The sequence below is a fragment of the Quercus suber genome, unplaced genomic scaffold, assembly GCF_002906115.3.
Source record: "Quercus suber isolate HL8 unplaced genomic scaffold, Cork oak 2.0 scaffold_136, whole genome shotgun sequence".
NCBI lineage: Eukaryota > Viridiplantae > Streptophyta > Magnoliopsida > Fagales > Fagaceae > Quercus > Quercus suber.
The window spans coordinates 984,508-997,883 of NW_027069598.1; the positions used below are offsets into that span (position 1 = coordinate 984,508).

The window sequence follows — 13,376 nt, forward strand, 5'->3', positions numbered from 1 at the left end:
GTGTCCAACACTAATACAAATACAAATACAAAAAAAAAAAAAAAAACACATGGCACAAGACAAAAGCAACAACCGTGACCTTAATCAACAATTAATATATCTCATATTTTAATAATGACACATGGGTTCAAAGTTTATAGAACAAAAGGATTATGCAGAAAAAATAAACACATGAGAGAGAGAGAGATAGCAATAACCGATTTGAGACTTTGAGTTTGAGAATTGGGCGTGAAACTATAAGATAGTAGAGTGAGTAGTACAGCTGAAATTAAAAGAAAAAAAGAAAAGAAAAGAAGAAGAAGAAGAAGATATTTATAAGAAGGTTTAGAGATTTGGGGTTTGTAGGGTTTAAAGATCTAGGGCTTGTAAAGTTTCAATTTCCAATTATATCCATTGTAAGTTTTTGTAATTACTTACTTTTCTTTATAAATTTAAAATATATGTTGGATATCAAATGTATTTGACAAATTTTTTTTTTAAAAAAAAAAGCATTTACACAAATAAATTGGCGTGTCAAACATGTCTATTATGGGTTATGTGAGTTGACTTGTTTATGACACATTTCTTATCGTGTTACTTTCGAGTCGACCCGTTTATAAGCCAAACTCATTAAGGCTCAACCCTAACCTAAAAAAATCTGTGTCAGGTTTGTGTCACGTTCGCGGGTTGGGTCGAATATTGACACCCCTATTTGGCAGTAGTTGAAAGTTTAGGGGTGTATGGGTATTTTTTAAAATTTTTTTTATTGTGGTTAAATTCCAATTTTTTTGAGTTTAATTGACCGGTTCAGTTGGTTGAATCGGTTCGGTCCAATATATACACATACATATATATATATATATATATATTTGGTTGATAAATTCGGCCCAATTTTTAAAAGAATTGTTGATGGTTGAAAGTTGAAACGCACCAATCTCGCTCTCTGCCTCTCAGAAGAAGCAAAAGCTATGGCGGCAAACTCTGAGAGTGAGGTGAGCTTAAACCAAATACGCAAATATGCGTAATTTCATTTCCAGCTATTTTCTGTGTTTTATTTATTAACTTTATAATGAAAACCTTGTTCTTCATTCAGAAACAAACGTTTCGCTTATTCTCAACCTCCACCAGTTTGGGTCTAGGGTTTCTTGATTCTTCAGAAAACCCTGTCCCTCTTACACCTCCACCTCCATGCGTCGAATTAATTTCCGCTCAGGTACTATTACTAATTCTTATTTTATTTATTTATTTATTTATTTTGTTGTTTGATTGAGAGGTTTTTTTTTTTTTTTTGGGTGTGAATTCAATAGATTTCTTCGTCTGTGAAATACACTGTGGAGCCAGTGAACTTGGGGGAACTTACTTTGCTCAAGGTAACTTTTTGCCTTTCCTCTGTTTGTTTACCGAGAAAATGTCATGCTTATGTGGTTTTTGTTTATGTGCCTTTGATTTCTGGCCAAGAATTAAAATGTTGAATCTTTTTATGTATTTGAAGAATCAATTTCTGTAATAACTAAAGACTCAGAATTTTTAATTTTTTTTTTCTACTCTTCACATGTCCTTGGAAGCTTCATTAGAAATTATCTTAGAAATTAATTGTTTCTTGAATTTTAAGTTAGTTTAACTTAGATGACCAACCAAGTCTTGTTTCTCTTTTAGGGCCGCGTTAATACGCAAGAGGTTTTTGGTTTATCAAACTCCGATTTAGTCCCAGGGAAATATGAAGGTGTGTAAGAATTCTCCTTTCTTTGCTTCTTTATATACCTTATTACCTTAAATTCAGATATAGTTTTCATATTCCTATAAACTAAATGATGATTGTTTTGGTTATGTTCCAATGGTTGACATAAATGTGAAATTGTGAATCCATGTGCTTGCTTTTGGGGTTCAGGGGGACTGAAGTTATGGGAAGGTTCACTGGATCTTGTTAAAGCTCTTCACATGGAGGTTAAAAATTGCAATTTGTCACTCAGGGGAAAGCGAGTTTTAGAGGTGGGCTCTTGATTTTCAGGTGATTCTATACTACTTAAGAATGCATACTCATGTCAATACTTGGGATGATCATATCTCATTGGTTTTCATCTTTTATTGGAAAAGGAACAAGACTCTAGCCAATTAATGTTAGGACATTATCATAGTCCTTGATATATATTGTATGTGATTTATGTGATATAGTTACAAAAGATATAAATCACAAATTCCTTATAAACTCAAAATGTAGTTCGTAGTTGCAAAGACTATATAACATATCAACTAAGATGGTTTGTCTTGATCATGGAAGTGAGGACTTCTAGTTGATGTGTTGATGTGTCTTAAGTGTGTAAGACATATTGAATTGGATCACTGTGAGATTAATTATTCAATTAACAACTGTCACCTGAATAATAAATCTCACAACTTCTAATTTCATAGACTTTCAATCTTGAGAGGATAATGAAGCCGATCATAAAAAGTAGGTTATTTTGATATATTAGAAGTGAAATTTAATTTAACGGTTAAAACCTTAGTATGTTGGGTAATCTCACGTAGTGTTAGGGAAGCACATTTTTTAAGATGGAATCCATAATCTCTTTTTATAGAGACATAAAATATCCCCTTGAGATAAGTTTAATAGGAACTAGTTATTTAGGGCTGGTCACTTTAGTAAAGAGTTACTAAAGTTTATATTTAATGAAATTAGATTTCATAAATATGAATAACTAAAAGATTAAACCAGAGACTCAAGGAATAAAATAGTTGTTTACAAAGTGATAGTTTAATTATGACTTTGTTCACTATGGATATTTCATGGGGTGTCAAATGATATTATATTAGAGTTTTAGGATATAATTTATTAATAAGGCTTAGAGTGCAATTATATTTCCATAGTGGTATTTGTTATATAATTAATGATAACTTTGGGCTTGTTAAGAGTTGACAGATAAGTCTGAAACCCATTATGGCTAGAGTCTTATTAGTCCTTTTGGTCCCATTCCAAGCCTCATAAAGTCCAATTGAGTTGGCCCAAAAGACTAACTCAATTAGATAATCAGTTTATTTAATAAGAGTTATTAAATAAAGTAACTGCCAAGGTAGTTAAAATGTACGTATGATTAAAAGAAGAGAAAAATATTTTTTCTCTGTAGTGTCTTTTGTATACAATTCTTTTGAAAAACCAACGTACGTAAGAATTGATTGAGAGACCACTTATCTTGTGCACCATGTGGAATTGGGATGAAGATTGAAGGTATTCTCAAGTTTTGTCTTTGAATTTCATTGCATCAAGGTACGCTTTCTATTATTTGTTTTAGAATCAAGTTTATATGTTATCTCTCATGATTGAAGTAGATCCTTGTGTTGCTTCCATTGTGGGTTTTGTATGAGATGCAAAACCAGTTTTTCCAACAATTAACTCAACAGTCTGATCAAACAAAACGCAGATATTACCCAATTATAGCAGAAAAACACATATAACCTAAATCAAACCCATGCATGATTGACATGTGTGACCAATCCATATAAAAAACAATAGTAAAACAACAAGATTAGATGAGATCTTTCATTTTCTTGTCAAGTCCATCAACTTAACATTATCTTCTCAGCCACACATTTCTCACATATTCCCAAACATGGTCATGTTGAGGATAAAAAGAATTGCCCACCTCAATAAGCTCAGGCTCGACGAACTTCTCCAACTTCTCTTTCACATGTAAGATGAGTGATAAATCCATGAAGGGGAGCTAGTGTGTGATGGCCAAAGGACTTGGTGTTTGAGAAATGAGAGGATTAGAGTTAGATTTGAGACAGAGGGATTACAAGAGAGGTGAGAAAAGGCACCAAAGAGAGGTTAACTGCAAACCAGCCGAATCTTGCATTTCAACCGAAATTCACTGAAACGACTTGGAACTTCTAAAACACACCGAAATAGTCTAAAATTTGATCTAAGGTGGAACATGGGGTTTCTCTTACTGGTTTGTATACTGTACAAATTTTTCTGGCTGTCTCGACTGGAATAGAAACTGTATTCATAACGATGCCCCTCCCCAAACTATTGAATTATCAAAAGTTTTGAGCATAATAATTATTTTTCATAAGTTTATTATATTGACGACAATGACAATTACTTTTATGGAAAACAGAGGGATGAGGTGTGCATTAGTAGTATATGTGGTGAATACAGAGAAGTGAATTAGCATGTTAATATTATGTAGGGTTTGTGAAATATCCTCAAGGCATTTGGTCATGCCAGCAATCAGTAAAAATAAGTTAAATAACACAATTTTTGCTCTCTCTCTCTCCCTCTCTCAAACACACCCATATGTAACTGCCAACACACTGCCGCATCAAACAGCTGAAACTTGTAAATTAGAATCCTAGAAATTGCAACTAGCTCTAGCCCAAATGGTGCCTCCTCTTGTAAGAGCAAGGTGGATGGTAATGTTTTGGGGTTCAAGATCCATCGGTTGCATTTGAAACTTACTGAAGAAAAGAAAAAGGTAATTACCACAATCACCCTCAAGCGAGAAACCCACACCCTCTTAGTAGACACACCATTAAAACATCAACACAAACCTTTGTCATTCTCACTAGAAACCTGTGGGTTCCTTATCATGATTGAAACTTCTGATGTCCCTAAGCTTCCAAATTCCTTTCATATCATCTTGACACTACCATTTATATATACCAATCATGTGCAACTTGTTCTCAACTTCCTAACTTCAAATGAAAATTAAGAAACTTTGGTCCCCAATTGTGCAGCCACAAAGGCCCCCCTTGAAATACTTGATTTTTGATCCCTTAATCACCAAAAAAATTACATTTGTTGTAGGGGAAATTAATTGCATGCCCATTTTTTAGGGCAAAATGCACTTTTCCTATGGTACTCTGTACTTTTAGTGTGGATTTGTAGGAGTTTCATGTTGTCTAGAGTATGTCCTATAGGTGGAATATTCTCAAATCCATTTGAATTTTGTACACTAATAAAACTTGCTTTTGATTTTAACAACATAGGTATAGAAGTTCAATAAATCTTAAATTTGAATATAATATCTAATTATGTAATGATTAAATTCCAGAATTTGATTAAAATTTGGTGAACCAAAAAAATTGACTGCTGAGCCATATGAGGTAGGAAACTCTCAAATATGGCTGGCTCTAAGGGAAGGAGTTTACTTGCTATTGTAGGTGTTGTTGCTTTGTGGTAGTTTATGTACATTTTTAAAATCACGTTGGAGTAATTCCTGTTAATTATTTATTTTCAGAAAATTGAGACTAGAAATTGAGGCAGTATCTTTTATCTCTTGCCGTTTCCTTCCTCGTTTCCCCTAACTGAGCTGCCTCTAAATTTTTCAGCTTGGATGTGGTCATGGACTTCCTGGGATCTTTGCATGCCTTGAGGTGAAGTTTTGCTTCAGTTGCTGTATATTAGTTTATCAAAAATCTACAGGTCTGTTAAGCTTCTCTGTTTGTTGTGTCAGGGTGCAGCTGCTGTGCATTTCCAGGACTTCAATGCTGAGGTCCTACGTTGTCTAACCATTCCCAATGTAAATGCCAATCTTTCAGAAAATATTCAACCCTTGGAAACAAATGAGATGAATGCTGGTGGTGAAGTTCGTTTCTTTGCTGGTGACTGGAGTGAAATTCATAAACTTCTTCCACATGTACAAAGCAATGAGAAGAATCTAAACTGTAGCTCAGGGCACAGTCAAGTTGCTAGTTATGATATTATTTTAATGGCAGAGACGGTTTACTCAATCTCCACTCTCCAAAGCCTTTATGAACTTATAAAGATGGTATCTGTTTATAGAGCTGTTTATAGAGTTATTGAGCATTTATTTTTGGCATTTTGAATTCTGCCTTGAGCTCTAAAGGGTTTTTTCATTTACAGTGCACAAGCAGTCCTCATGGAGTTGTTTACATGGCAGCAAAGAAGCATTATTTTGGGGTAGGTGGGGGAACCCGGCGGTTCCTATCTTTAGTAGAGAAAGATGGTGAGCTAGTCCTTCTGAATATGCTTACAGAAAGTGCAAAGGAACTATGCCATACAAAAAGTAGCATGCTTTTTCTTTGTGCCTCTGAACTCTTTGGTTTCGCATTTTTTACTAATTAATTAATTGGAAGGAGGAACGGATGAAAGTCTAAAATTAATTATCCTTACCTCATTTTAACTCTTTGTTCTCCTACTAGTAAGGATGGACCAATGGAGATTAACTCTGGGCTATTTATCACAACATACCACATTAATGCACGTTAATGCATGGGTAGGCTTTATCATTGTAATAAGGCTCGTATGCTTCAATTTATTATGAATGTATTTAGCAAAAATAAAAAATTATTATGAATGTATTGTTTATTGTACAAAAATCATGTACAGGCCAAGAGCATGAAAACTAGGACATTCTTCTGGTTACATAATCTTTATGTTGGTTACGTCCTCTAGCCAATAGGTACATTCTATTCATGATATGTAACTTTGAGAAGAAACTCGTGTTATGCAGTACATGCTTAATTTGTCATCCTTGTCTTGGTTGGTTTACAAGCATTTATTTCATATTGGATATTTTTAGTCATATTAACTCACATTGTAAATAATACTGGTTAAATGGACCTCTTTTCCCCGCTCAGGTGTTATGGCTTCTAACCTGGTTGCTGAAGTTGCAGATGGTTCGTCCAATGTCCGAGAGGTATGGAAGCTTTCATTTAGGTAGATCTGGATTTTCAGATTTGTGGACTGAAAATTATTATCTCATGTTACATCTTTTCCATAGTTCCTTTATTTCTTTCCTGAGCCATGTATGGACTCAAGCCCAAAAAAATGTATGGACTCACAGCCCACCATACAAGGGACCAATTTCAATTGATATTACTTTGTGACAAAATGAATGTTTAGGTTATTGTCAATTCCCCACCCCACCTCCACCTTTTTGTTTGTTTGTTATTTTTTAGGGATAATTACACTTTACCTACCTGTAGTTTGCCTCTAATTTGACTTGCCTAACCGTGGTTTTAATTTTAACACTTTACTCACCTGTGATTCTCTCCGTTACTAATCTGTAACCCACCTCTGTTAAAATTAAGGGTAAATAGGTATTTTTGCTCAAGTTTTATGTTTCTCTCCCCTTAAAACAGAAAATAGCACAAAAATGCAAGAGAAAGAAGATCAAAAAGTGGTATTTGTCTTTCTCTCCATTCACACAAATCTTGAACATGAAGAACATACCCAAAAAAAAAAACCCAGATCAACCTACACAAGATCACTGACTTAATGAAACATCTTCGAAAAGATTTAAAAGCCACACGTAACTGGGATAGGTTGTTTGTCATGGACTGGAAGCTTAATTGACCCACAGATATTATCTAGCGGCAGAGTTGATCTTTACATTCAGGTTGCCTATTTAGAACTTGGTGAGTCATTTTTCTTCCATCTTTAACCCAACCCCCAGAAAGTCCTTAGCTCTTCAAGCTAATGAAATCCATCTTTAACCCACTCTACTTTATCCTTCCATTATTGTTTTTAAATAAAAGATTTTATTTGTTCTCTAAATACCTGTAATTCAACGTATAATGATCAAGAACTAGCACGTTGTTTGGCTGCTAAGAAAAAAAGAAGGTAAAAGAAAGATGATTTGAAATATTGAGTCATATGCTCTGTACTGCTATAATTCTAAAAAGGGCATTGAAAAATTGGATTAGCCAAATGGTTTAATGTAGAGCCAGTCCCTAAAAATATGGAAATTTAGTTGTTCTGGACCTCTGGTCCGTTTTTGAAATTTGATTTATATTTAGATTTCAAATTTTGGGTTTTGTAGAGTTAAGCTGTAAGATTAGAACCCAATTTTCATGGAGGGACAAGGAACTGATTCAGCTTCAGTGGCGCCTCTTGCCAACTGGAGAAATGATTTTTCAAAGATGTTTAGGGCTCTTGTTTTCCTTTGTTATTATTGTTATTATTATCTCTATGTTTCAGAATCAGCCGAAATACTGGCATTTTTACCAAAAATTCAAAATTTGAAAATTAAAACCGAAGTATTGGCATTGCTTTTCCAACCATTCAAAAGAATTGGTATTTCATTTTTGGAAAAGTTCCGAGACAAGGTAATTTCATAAAGGGATTCTCTACAATATGTAAATGATATTATTTAAAATAAAAAAGCCTTCATCACACCAAGCAATCTCTTCCCTATTTATTTATTTCTTTTTTCTTCTTCATCGAGATAGTTATTGAACCTGGGATGTCATAGGCACCCCAGAAGATGCCAATCAGTGGGCTAAAAGTAATCCTAAAATATTAGAATCTCCTTGATTAACTAAGTAATTCTAGATTTAGTTGCTAATAGAGAAATTCTGGGTGATAAGTCATATTATATTCATAATAAATTTATCTTCAAGCTCGTATAGAAAGGGAGATTAGGTTGTTATGGCAATTTGAGTACCTCCAAGACAGGCTAGTAAGCATTTTGGGCCTAGTAGATTATTTCATTATACTACAGGCAGCATGCTCAGTTTTAGCATGCATGCTGTGATGTGCCAAAATGTTGTCCAAAATGATGTGATATATCTCAAAATAATTAAGAATACATGAACATGATGGTGCAAACCGTGCAATAGCTCCCTCTCTTTATGTGTGTTTTCATAAGTAATTTTGGAGCCCCAGCCAATAGATGCATGTGTAAAGCTCAATATTAAGGCTATACACAGCATGTTTCAGCGTTTATGCCCCATTCTGGCCTTGATTATCAATTAGATTGCAAGGTCTTAGTTATAGTTGTCAAGATCGAGATCCTACATAGGATTGTAAAAGGTAGGTAGAATCGTAAATCGTAAAATTAAATCATGGATGATAAGTTCTTATTTATTTTCAGATTTAATGCAAAAAATACATTGATTGTAACTTTGTATGTTGAACAATCACGTAAATTATGAATTCATCAATAAAAAATAAAGAAAAAAATATGCGTCATATAATATAACTTGCATGTAATACATTGCTATATTTATACTAGCGAAACAAATGTATTAAATTTTGACCCAATGTATCTAAAAAATTCAATAAATGCTTAATTAGCAACCAAGTACCAAAAATATTTATCAACTCATATGGAAAATATTTTCTAAATTCCAAGTTCTAAATTTAAAATTCAAAATAAGTCAGCAAATGGAAATTAGCTAATTATAATATAAAATTCCAAAGCAAGATGAATATTGAGGTAAAGTATATTTAATCATTCACATTCTAGAGTTCTTATAACCATCATCTTTATCATCATTATCTATGTAGACATTGTATATTTTTGTATACTAGAGCTGCAAAAGATATTAAAATATAGCTTCACACTCAATTATTCAAGTTATACCACACAACAACAATTACAAAGCATGCTAAAAAACAAATCAATATACAAATACAAGCATAATTGATAAAATTATATATAAATTTTTTTAGTAATATTAGGACACAAATTAGTATACTAATCAAACAAATTTAACAATATTTTAACTTAAAAAGCAGCGAAGCCAACATTGAATTTTTCATTTAGAAATGATGAAGCATTCTTTCATTTTAATTAGAAGTGAATTAGAAACTAGAAAGCATTTTCCTACATTAACATAATTTTTTAGAAAAAAAAAAAAAAAGTCATTCCATCATAACATAGAAAAATAAAAACTCTTAGAGTTTCATCAAAACCAAAAAATTATCCCATAAAAAAAAAAAAAAACCCAAAAATTTATGTTTTGGTAGAATCGGTAGGATCCCATACTATCTTACACGATCTTACAATTTTTATGATCCTAGTGCAATTCTAAATGTTTTGGTGAGGTGAGATTGTAAAATCACGCAATTCTACGGTCTAGATTGCGATTTTTACAACAATAGTCTTAGTTGTTGCCTGAGAGGCTAAAATAGTTTTAGATATTCGACATTGTTGAGTATTTTATCAGATATAAATATTAGAATATATGCATCCAATTAGTCTTCTTGAGCATTCAACATCTATGCTATAATAATTCATACATTTTGCAAAATTCATCATTTTATTTGACTTTTGTAATAATTTAATAATTAATAAATATAACATTATTCTTTTCTCTATCATATCATCATCATTATTCATCAAATAAATAAATAAAACATTTCTTACCCCCTTTAAAAATATATAAATAAAAAATAAAAAATTATTAGATTTATCGGCAATGTTCATCTTACTCTCACATGATGATGGACTTTAAGTTCTACTCATTTGATCCACCTTCATAAGTGGGAGGACGGCTTTTGAGACAACGTGACAAAATACAAGCACAAATAGAGAAAACTCAAAAGAACTAAAGAAATGTTCCTATTATTAATCGCCGCCCTCATATAATTGAATGACATCTCATTTACAAAAAGAGGAAATGCAATTAGACAAAAATGGAATGATACAACTTTCTATTCAAAGAACATACTTGTCATGTAGAACTAGCAATTTTGCGAGGAATTCATTGATTATCTCTGTAGGGGCCTTTTTGTTGTGCGTTGGACTGGGTTGCCTCCTGCAGTAGTGGGCTAGAGTGTTCTGAGTAAGGAGAGTTGAGACCAATCCAACTGTAACTCAACTTGGGTCAGCTTGCGCACAAACTATGTCTCGTCTGCTAGGAGCGTGCTTATGGCAGGAAGAGCTGTTTCAAATGAGTCATGGCAGACAAATATAGTAACAACAAAAATAAAGCGCTTCGACTCTTTAATAGAAAATAACCAAATGATCCTTATTAATGAGTTATAATCCCAATAACAATAATGACTTTTACAGAGAAAAACAAAAGAACAAGTGGTAATATATGGGTTAAACAGAAAAGAAAGAAATTAAGTTAAGTTTGATCTGCAGGAGTAAGACCAAAGAGGAAAGAACGTCTCCTCTCAACGCAACTAATCTCCTAGGGAAAATCCTGTCATGGAAATTAATTGTTTTGAGGGAAGCGGACTTAAATGGTTGGTGCCTAAAAGAGAAATCCTTTTATTTTTTCTAAGAAAGAGCTGGATTTAGAGAGGGAGAAAGGGAATCAACCTATTGGTGCATGCTTGCCGGTCTCACTCCCTATTCTATTCCTTTCTTTCTTAATTTTCTTACTCTGATCTTTTCTTTCTTTCTTTTCTTTCATTTTTTCTACTTCCTGGTTTTTTCTTAGAGATTCTTGTTACGCAGGTTATGATTTTTCCCCCTCCCTTCAGTACACGGCAATGATCCCCTTTTATAGTGCCTGTCATAACCTGTGTCCTTTTGGTTTTCCCTTGGGCATCTTCGGTCTATTTGCTTGTCTTGGGCTTCCTCGACCCTTTTGTTAGGACATATGTGTTGTCACTTGTTAAGAACATATGTCACTTATTTGTGTAAATTGGCTAATCCTTTTGACAAAACACACTTTACTTGTAATTGGGTAGTTCTAGGTGTTTTTAATACTTCAAGAAACAAGGTTTCAAGATCAAGTGTTGAAGTTATCAAGTCTGTTCAAGAAAAATTAAGTTGAATTGCAAATTCATTAAAACTCGACACCTGCTCGATAGCTATCTTGACACTTGTTATCTATCGAGATTTATAATTTCAGATTTTCTGATTTGATTTCCTTGGGATATGTGAATATGGTTTTGGGAATTCTTTTCTCTAAACCCTAAATATATAAAAGGATTGTTTTAAGAGCCGTCAAGTTGTACACAAGTTGCAAAAGCATTGAGCAATCTCTGTTCAAGCAAGTTGTGATTAAAAGACGAAGTTCTTGACCTAGTTCATATTCTCTAAAAAAGTTGCTGTGTATTTGCACCAAAGAGTTTTGTGACCAAGCATCTTCCTGATCTTCATCGTATAGGATGAACTGAAGAACTTTGCAGCCAACCTCTCCTCCTTAGTTGGTGTTTGAAGTCGCGTACTGGGATCCGCACATTGGTTAGTCACGTACTTGGGAGCTGTGCATTAAAAGGGAAATTGTCACTACAGATCAAATCCAATTAGGTATTGGGGTAAGGGTTCAACTGTAGGTTGGTAAGGTACTTGGGATTCATTTACTTGTAACCGCTTGATTTGATAATAGTAGAGTTTCGGGAGTGGTGACCTGAAAATCACCCGGTGGGGTTTTTGCCGCGAGATTTTTCCCCATTCGTAAACAAATCACCGTATCATTTAATTTCCGCTACATATTTAGTTATTTGGTGATTTATTTGTGCTACCACGTTTGCATGATTAATTGATTAATTAATAACTTGGCTAATTAATTAATTGGCATAATCACAAGGGGTCATTCAGTTTGTGGCCTATCAAATGGTATTAGAGCAAGCACACTCTGATTAGGTTTAATCTTTGCTGTGCTGATCTATTGACCCCTGTTGTCATGGAAACTCTTGATTGTTTTGATTTGCATGATCTTATGTTGAATGATGATGATGATATTTAAGATGCCTATTGCAAGCTTTATAATTTTTGTATGAAATCTCTTGAATATTTTGCAAAGTTAAAAGCTAAATTTGAAAAGGTCAAGCTTGAAAAAGATGATTTGATTGCAAAATTGGATGAAGTCAATAATTTGAATGAGAATTTTAAAAATCAAATTTAATCTCAGGTGGACAAAATTAAAAGTTTGGAAGAGCAACTAGTTGAATTTAAAACTGAAGTTGAAAAATTAACTAGTGTCAAACTTGTTGTTGAGCCTAACTCAAAAGAAAAAGATTTTTATATTCCCACATTTAAAAGGAATAATGAAGAATTGAAGACTAATATTGCTAGGATAGACAAAGGTAAAATTTCTAATATTAACGCTGAAGTTTCTAAACCTATGTCTAAAACCCCTTTTAGGTTGAATAAAAATTTTGAATTTGTCCCCACTTGTCATCATTGTCATATTGTTGGTCATATTAGGCTAAGTTGTCCTAAGTTGTCAACCTCTAAGGTTAGACCGCTTTCTAGGAAGCCGAGTAGCTCTAAAACTACTCATGTCTGTCACAATTGTGGTGATTTTGGTCACACTCACCCTAATTGTTTCAAATTGTTTCCTCATAAGCGAGTGTCCAATATGTCTCATCCTTTGTCTAAAGGCTCTATACCTATTCTTGGTGAGTTATTAAAAGTTTTGAACATTTTAACTCAATTTCAGGGGAATTCTAATTCCTTTATGTCCTTTAGTAGTCATACTAGGACACGTGCCTTTTCATCTTCACAGCCAAGGACTCGTGCTGTGTGAATGATAAAGAATCCTAAGACTTAATTGTTTTTTCTGTTTGTCTTCTGCTTTAATTCTTTCTATCTAAAGTAGGACTCTCTTTGCTTGATTTCTTATCCGCTTTTGGAATCATGCTTTCATGCATTTGCATCTCTCTATCATGCCTTCATGCATATGCATTTTTCTTTCATGCTCTCATATTGTTTAACATGTTTTTGTTTGTATGTTTGTTTTCAGTT

The 13,376-nt window shown here is 33.4% G+C and overlaps 1 protein-coding gene across 3 annotated transcripts; it reads left to right on the plus strand.

Moving 5' to 3' along the window:
* Positions 1–856: 856 nt before the first annotated feature.
* On the plus strand, positions 857–6,833 carry LOC111984641 (uncharacterized). Of its 3 annotated transcripts, XM_065776573.1 has the most exons (10): positions 857–971; positions 1,073–1,192; positions 1,287–1,349; positions 1,636–1,702; positions 1,868–1,968; positions 5,308–5,352; positions 5,433–5,747; positions 5,843–5,899; positions 6,329–6,401; positions 6,580–6,725. In XM_065776573.1, exons 1-9 carry the CDS (start codon positions 948–950, stop codon positions 6,392–6,394), a joined length of 858 nt encoding a protein of 285 aa, XP_065632645.1. In that variant the 5' UTR covers positions 857–947; the 3' UTR covers positions 6,395–6,401; positions 6,580–6,725. The 3 variants fall into 3 exon arrangements, with proteins under 3 accessions (XP_065632645.1, XP_023872040.1, XP_023872031.1); XM_024016272.2 differs by lacking the exon at positions 6,329–6,401 and having other exon boundaries at positions 5,843–5,945; positions 6,580–6,833; XM_024016263.2 differs by lacking the exon at positions 6,329–6,401 and having other exon boundaries at positions 6,580–6,833.
* Positions 6,834–13,376: the final 6,543 nt, after the last annotated feature.

Excerpts from the sequence above, each read along its gene's own strand:
- LOC111984641 (XM_024016263.2), top strand. The coding sequence starts at position 948 with ATGGCGGCAAACTCTGAGAGTGAG. Across the intron at positions 1,193-1,286 it reads TCGAATTAATTTCCGCTCAG|ATTTCTTCGTCTGTGAAATA; the intron begins GTACTATTACTA and ends TGAATTCAATAG. Across the intron at positions 1,969-5,307 it reads GGGGAAAGCGAGTTTTAGAG|CTTGGATGTGGTCATGGACT; the intron begins GTGGGCTCTTGA and ends TAAATTTTTCAG.